The sequence below is a fragment of the Stylophora pistillata genome, chromosome 1, assembly GCF_964205215.1.
Source record: "Stylophora pistillata chromosome 1, jaStyPist1.2, whole genome shotgun sequence".
NCBI lineage: Eukaryota > Metazoa > Cnidaria > Anthozoa > Scleractinia > Pocilloporidae > Stylophora > Stylophora pistillata.
In genome coordinates, this window is record NC_142519.1 from 24,242,513 (window position 1) to 24,249,296 (window position 6,784).

Below are 6,784 nucleotides of genomic sequence, written 5' to 3' on the forward strand. Positions count from 1 at the left end.
AAATATCTTTGCTCGTAATAATGTTTAATATCATGCTGTGGATGTCCATTACTAATTTGTCAACCTCTCTTTTTTGAGTAAAATTGACATTAGGCCTGTAAGGGTTTGACGTTGTCCACATGCAGTGATGCAATCACAAGCGTTGACTTACTTCTTGTTAACGCAATCTTAACTAAAACTCCGACATTATCAGTGAAAATATATCGAGCTTAAATCAACGAGGAATACCATTATCTAATATTAACGGGACCTGTCAATGTCAGTCATCTTAACACAGGTTTCACCAACTAACCCTAATAATAATAATGAGTGAATTTTTAGACAAAATATGCCACACGGTTGCTTAATTTAAAAGTGAGAATGATGTTGATTTAAAAAAACTGGAAATAATTTCAGCAATAACTAACATTAACGGGACCTGTCTACGAATCATGTTCACACAGGTTTCGTCTTAAAACATAAACAATGGTTGACTCAAGCGAAAACTTTTGCTACAATTGCTTACATAAAAACATTTGAAATACTATTACTTTTCTATCATTAAAAACCAAACTGAGCCGAGCGGGCTTGAAAAGTACTGCATTTCCTCGAATAAGCACCCGAGCGCTCATCTAAATTTTTGGCTAAAAGAAGGGGCTCTTACAAGGAGAGAACTTAATCGAGGGGGGCACTTAATAGGAGATTATTAACCTGCGCTGATTGTGCTGTAGTTGAGTCTGAAGGCGTTGGGGGTGAGCGCTTATTCGAGAAAATACGGTAATTATGGCCTCGTAGCCACGATTGCGCAGACTGTTCATAGACCGAACTCGCTTCGTAAATGCCGAAGATGAATATCATCCATCAACTTCTTGTCAGCATCCGTTACTTCCACCGACGGATAATACTTTTTGCCGTGGGCGTTGCGAATGCAGGACAATTTTGGGTGATAATGCACTGGTTCCGGCTTGATGGACATCTTCAGCTCGCCAGCACCATTAGAGATTAGCCGGAGTTCCAGTCGTGCAAGAACTAAGTCCCAAGGTGGTGGAGGAACAACTTCCGTTTCGCCTTTCTGGGGTTTAGGACGGATATTTTGCCGACACCCATAACATCTGTAAACTCTCGAGTTCTTGAGCCATTTAACTTTGAAGGTATTGCTGTTAAGTGTTGGTTTCGGAGGGGTAGGAACTCTTTCTGTGTATTTGCTAGTTGAACGCTCAGACTGGGGATTACGTTTTCTTTTCCGTTCGGCTTCTCCAGGTTTCCCACCGACTGACTTTGGCATGTTCTTGTAAGCGCATTTGGTCAGATTCTTGTTCTTAGCCTTTGCATTATTGATAGAGCCTTCTTCCAGTTGTAAAAATGCCTCCATTGAAATTTCATGAACTCTCCTATTAACCTTCCCCTTTTGGGCGTGCGACTTCCCGATGTAGGTGGAGAAGGGAACATGAAGCTTGGAACTGTATTGCTGCCTTATCTTGAAAGGACCCTCATCCACAATAGCCCTTTCGCAATTCCTTTCCTCCTCTTCAGAAATAGATTTTAGCAAGTCAACTACTTCAGTCCAGGCGAGTTTTCTTTCCCCGTACATCTGCCCTTTTCGTGCTTTTATCCGCTGATGTTTGGACTCTGCTGCGTTGTTGTAAAAAAAGGCTTCCCCCAGGCCAGCACGTTTTCTAACGGAGGAAATCATCTTCTTCATGTCTTCCGCAACGTGTGCGACAAAGTACTTATGGAATTCTGCTTGGCTTGAATCGGAGAGTGCTGTACCCCTTGATGTTTTTTCTCTTGAATTCCACACGTTTTCCAAACTCTCAAGTTTAGCATCAAAGTCCATGCATCCTTCGGAATCGATGAGCCCTTTTTCATGGTTGGCATCAGACCCAAATATGTCACGTAGAAAAGCTGTAAGGTACTCTGATGAGATTCCTAACGAGCGAAGCTTCCTTTTACAGTCCTCTACCACGTGACGTTTGCAAGCAAGCCATGTTGCAACAGGAAGATAAGGACTCATTCCCTTCTCAACGGCATCTTCTCGGTCTGACCCTATAAATCGTATGTTTCTAGTGCCGTTTTCAAGTCCTGTAAGTGTGGCTCCAAAGTAGCTGAAAGTGTCGCTGTCCTTTCTCGTGTGTATTAGTGTTGGCCCAAGTAAAAGAGGGGGGTTTTCAGTTCTCCTGTCGTCCAGCAGCAGATGCCTATAGGTTGTAGGTGTCACATAGAAGTCGCCAATGTTGAAAGTTGTGTCGATGGAGAGCACTGAAAATTGTTCAGTTGTATTGGCACAAAACCGCTTAACATCCTGAACTTGCCGATCAGAAGCCAAAACGCATGCCGGACTAGGTGCAACTTGCAGGCGTCGAATATAAACTTTTCCCGTTTCCTCCTCTTCTTTTGATTTGAGGGTTAGGTCGTATAACTCGTCTTGACTTCGAACTTCCCTTCCCTTATATTTTGCGTTCTCCACTTGCTTTCTATTTCTGGGAACATCTGAGACACTGCAAACCTTGAGTAGGCCCCCAGCCTCTTCAAACACTTCGTCATACACTTTGGACGGAGGAGCAGAACCTTTCACCTTTCCCTTGATGCTCTCCAAAACTCCAGGTTTGGTGCGAGTAAAAGCTTTCTCGGACTTAGAATTGCCGTGTGGTTTGGTCGTGATCGCATGTGGTTTTCCGCTGAAACTGTACTGTAAAAGTACGAATCGCTCGGGCGTAAAGCTGTGCCCACTATATCTGAGTATTTCATAAGCTCTTCTGCGGAAATCAGGATGTTGTACGTGCGTCCAGTACGTTCTCTTGAGAAGAACTGTGGAGCGTTTGCAATCTTCTGGTTTTGTTTTGGATATCCAGCGGATTTCCGGATTCTTGTCCTCGTAATACGCAACAACATGAGTTCCATCGTTTTTGTAGACTCCAAGGCCATCTGCTTTCCAGTCGTCTGGGTTTCGAAAATACGGCGACTTTTTATCAATGATGAAAATTTTGTTTTCTTGACACTTTACGGGTGGTTTCGAAGCGACTTTATCTTCAGGAGGATCTAGTAATAGCCGTGCAATGTCGCTGTTTGACAACTCCTTCATCTCTGAGGCATAAACCGGTATGTGTTTATCACCAAGATAAAAAGACGCAGTTTCACTGTGATCTTGGGATTGAGAACTGTTCACAAATGTTTCAGAGTCGTCATCGTCAGACTCAACCCTAAAAATAATTATAAAAAATATTACTAATTGTAAATTGTAGCCAGCACTGCTAAAAGGGCTCAATACACATTTGTGTAGAGCGGTATAACATTAAGTGACTAGAAGTAAACAAACATGATTCGCTGCAACTCTGAGTTTCGTGCGTTAAGCACTCATCAGGCAGATTTAATGAAGAAGTAATCCTATCCGCTAGTATATATCATATCTGCAATAATTGGTAAAAACAATAATAGGTAATTATGGCGTGATATTTATTTAAATATCACGCCATAATTACCTATTATTGTTTTTACCAATTATTGCAGATATGATATATACTAGCGGATAGGATTACTTCTTCATTAAATCTGCCTGATGAGTGCTTAACGCACGAAACTCAGAGTTGCAGGGAATCATGTTTGTTTACTTCTAGTCACTTAATGTTATAAAAAATATTAGCATTTTTCGGTTGAAAAAGAAGCACACAGGGGCGTTTGGCGTGGGTGAAAGATCCCCTAGCCAACCAATCCAATACAGTGGGGATCATCTTCGAAACAACACACTTACAGAAAAGAACACTTTAAGGCCCCTTTCTATATCCTAACCAATTACCAAAAACCAGGTCTACAATTCTAACGCCCTGTCAATCGGAGTTCTTTTCATTTAACTTATTGCAGAACACACCACGATCTTAACGAACGAATAACTTTATATATTGAAAGGTGTAATATTGTTCAACCTCAAAATAGTTGTTTTCACAAGAACTCATTGGAATGTCGAAAATTCTCAAACGCTTTGTTGGCCTAGTATCTGCTGATTAAATCTTTCCAGTTTGTTTGGATGTCCGCGCTAACGTGGAGGCCGTTAATTCAGTTAAACAAACACCGTCAGTTTTGTGTTTAAAGGTTTGCCCGCACCTACCAACACAAAGACTGTGAGAACTTTGTTATTTGGAATTTATAAACTGTACTTTATAAACCTTTCATTGATATATAATATGCATGGGACGATTTTTTCCGAAGGCTCCCTATTAATTAATTATTAATTAATTATGAAAATTACCTGTCTCCATCAATATCGCTAGAAATGCTCGCACAACTTTGATATTCTACGACACCATCATCTTTAGAATTGTCAACGGTAACCTCCTCTGAAGCTTTAATGCTGGTGCTATATTTAAAAAAAAATGTCACTGGAGCGTTCATCATCAATTAGCGTTATTTGACAGAAACAATATTGATGTTCATATTATTAACAGGGTCGTTAGTAAAAGGTAAGAAATTATTTAAAGAAGAATATAAAGCAATCTATGGATTTCCCGACTAGAGTAATTTTGTTCTTTGTACGTTGTACAAGTGACTCAACCTAATAAACTCAAATATTTCCACCCACCCCACTCTAAAGTCATTTGAACTTTGCAGAAAGTACATGTGCCAACTTATGACCATACAAGAGACTACACACAATATAAGACTAGAAGAGACAAGCAGAGGTGGTTCTTAATTACCTGTTTGCATCATTATCACTTAAAACACTAGCATCATGTTGATTCTCATCTTCAGAACTGTCTATGGAAATAACATCTGGGACTTTGCTGGATTGGCTGTAACAAACAGCAATGAGCAATGAGGATGAGGAATGTTTTCAAATGGATGCATTTAAGATGACATGTGTGATTTCTTTTTTTAACAAGACTCTTTACCTGGACAGGTCAAGGTTTAACTTTCTTTTACCAAATTCTTGTTCCACCTTGATGGCGGTTTGATACCTGGGAAGCCACATAGAAAATAAGTCAAAAAGCATACTGGCATAAAAGACGTAAAAGCATATGGTAATTGGGGAAACAGTATACCTCTTCACTTTTTTCTTCACAGGAGATTTAGAGGGTGATTGGGAGGAATCATTCCCCTACAGAGTTAAGCAGAAACAAATTACTATAAGCATCTATAGTAGTATATTTATAGGTTATTAAGATAGAGTCGCTGAGTTCACCCTACATACGAGAAGAGGGATTCTGGTGGTTAACGGGCACCATTCCACGATATCTGGTAAAATTAGTTGAAAGTGTAGCCAGAATTATTTGGTTTTTTTTATACCTAGGCACCACATTATAAAAAGGGTACATACTAACTTGTACACAACATGCCTCTTCTTTCAAGTCATCATCAACACCTGTGTGGAAAATCGAACGCTTTGTGACAAGAAGAATTGAAGAAGCCGATTGTTACATAGACCCATTTCTAATCTTCTGCCACAAGCAAGTGAATTAGCATATGTATTAAAGTTTTCCCTCATTTTGATAGTTGGAGGATATGAAATGTTACTTACTTGAAGGTACTTTGATATCCTCACTTAGAGTTGTCTTGTGACTACAAAAGGGACTAAAAAGAAACAAACCTTTAGCTGTGTGTCTACTCACTCTTTACATTCATTTCTTAACCCATATCAGAAAGCATTCTGAACTTGTGGGAGATTTGGACGCTTTATTTTTCAAATCAACTTGTGTGGTCAGTTAAGTAGATGTTAGCTTTTAGTTTTTCAGCGCTATTACCTGGACTTCGTCATCTCAGCAACAGACTGCTGAGCACAGCTCTTAACTCCACTCTGACTGAGTCGTTTCCATACCCACGCACACAGATCTTCAGCAGCTAACTGCCTATCGTCTTGAAGGAAAACTTTTACCAAACCATTACCGTTACCGCCGAGCTCATGGAATATGGCATGTGTGTCCATAATAAATAGGTATCCAAATGCCCATCCTATTGTAAAGATGTACCCACCGCAGGAATAGAAGGCAAGCCTCATCTCTCTTTTTGCTGTAAGTTGGTACACAACTGCTCTTAGCTCATCTCTGGCACACACTGAGTAAACTCCATGGCTTGAAAGGATTTCCTCACTGAATTCGTACTCCTCTTTTATCACTTTACATTTCTTCAGAATTCCATAAGCCTCCGATGCGTCGTAATGCCGACTTTTATCTCGAAAGGGATTGAATTGAAGAGGGGAATCGATGATGACTTCCTCAGCAAGGCAGGCAATTTCTTCAAATGTGGTGACAGTTGACCTCTCATTTTGGCACAGCAAGTGATCGCCAAAAACCACGGACAGAAATGCACAGCCATTGGTCCCATCACCAGGAACGTACGAGCTAGTTGCATTCTCAATGCAGGTTCCTTGGTTGACTGTGAGGGGTAAGTTTCTGCTGTTTGACAGGTCTTCATTTTTCAAGACATCTACAATGTATTTTGCATCTGGCCTGTCTTTCGGATGGAAACGCGTACAATATTCAGATAATTTGCGAAGTCGGAGGCAATTTACTGCATGTTGCATGCAATAGTGATCCGAGTGAGCCGGCTTCTCATTTTTAGAAATGAGCCCTTCTAACACAGATAGACAATTTCCGGTTTGAACCCTTTCTAACTCCATCTGAAAAGGGTACTTCAAGTCCGGATTGATAATGACGAACAATACCATCCCTAGGGCCCAGATATCCACAGCCTTTAGGTCTACTAAGGACAGAGCTGATCCGTTCTGGCAAAATATTTCTGGTGCACGATAAGCGGGCGTTCCACGGGCAAGGTTGTTCGTAACCATGCGACACACATTATTTGTTTGATTAATCAC

The 6,784-nt window shown here is 40.6% G+C and overlaps 2 protein-coding genes across 3 annotated transcripts in view; both read right to left on the reverse strand.

Annotated features, from left to right (window-relative positions):
* Positions 1-7: 7 nt before the first annotated feature.
* LOC111331214 (uncharacterized) lies at positions 8-5,573 on the reverse strand. Of its 2 annotated transcripts, XM_022936274.2 has the most exons (7): positions 5,489-5,573; positions 5,292-5,332; positions 5,013-5,068; positions 4,863-4,928; positions 4,668-4,763; positions 4,223-4,330; positions 8-3,179 (listed from the first exon to the last, which is right to left on the reverse strand). In XM_022936274.2, exon 7 carries the CDS (start codon positions 3,059-3,061, stop codon positions 794-796), a length of 2,268 nt encoding a protein of 755 aa, XP_022792009.2. In that variant the 5' UTR covers positions 3,062-3,179; positions 4,223-4,330; positions 4,668-4,763; positions 4,863-4,928; positions 5,013-5,068; positions 5,292-5,332; positions 5,489-5,573; the 3' UTR covers positions 8-793. The 2 variants fall into 2 exon arrangements, with proteins under 2 accessions (XP_022792009.2, XP_088602295.1); XM_088746169.1 differs by lacking the exons at positions 4,668-4,763; positions 4,863-4,928; positions 5,013-5,068; positions 5,292-5,332; positions 5,489-5,573 and having other exon boundaries at positions 4,223-4,597.
* The window catches only part of LOC148741763 (uncharacterized), a 2,356-nt gene continuing 675 nt past the window's right edge, over positions 5,104-6,784 (reverse strand). Inside the window, exon 1 of the mRNA XM_088746170.1 lies at positions 5,104-6,784. This exon is cut by the window's right edge and continues 675 nt beyond it. Coding sequence (XP_088602296.1) covers positions 5,708-6,784 — 1,077 coding nt within the window. The 3' untranslated portion in view covers positions 5,104-5,707.

What these genes read in the sequence shown, in the direction of transcription:
- LOC111331214 (XM_088746169.1), bottom strand. Translation starts at nt 4,368, where the DNA reads ATGATGAACGCTCCAGTGACATTTTTTTTTAAATATAGCACCAGCATT. An exon ending in AGCGATATTGATGGAGACAG is followed by an intron (nt 3,180 to 4,222) that starts GTAATTTTCATA and finishes AATTATTTTTAG; the next exon opens with GGTTGAGTCTGACGATGACG.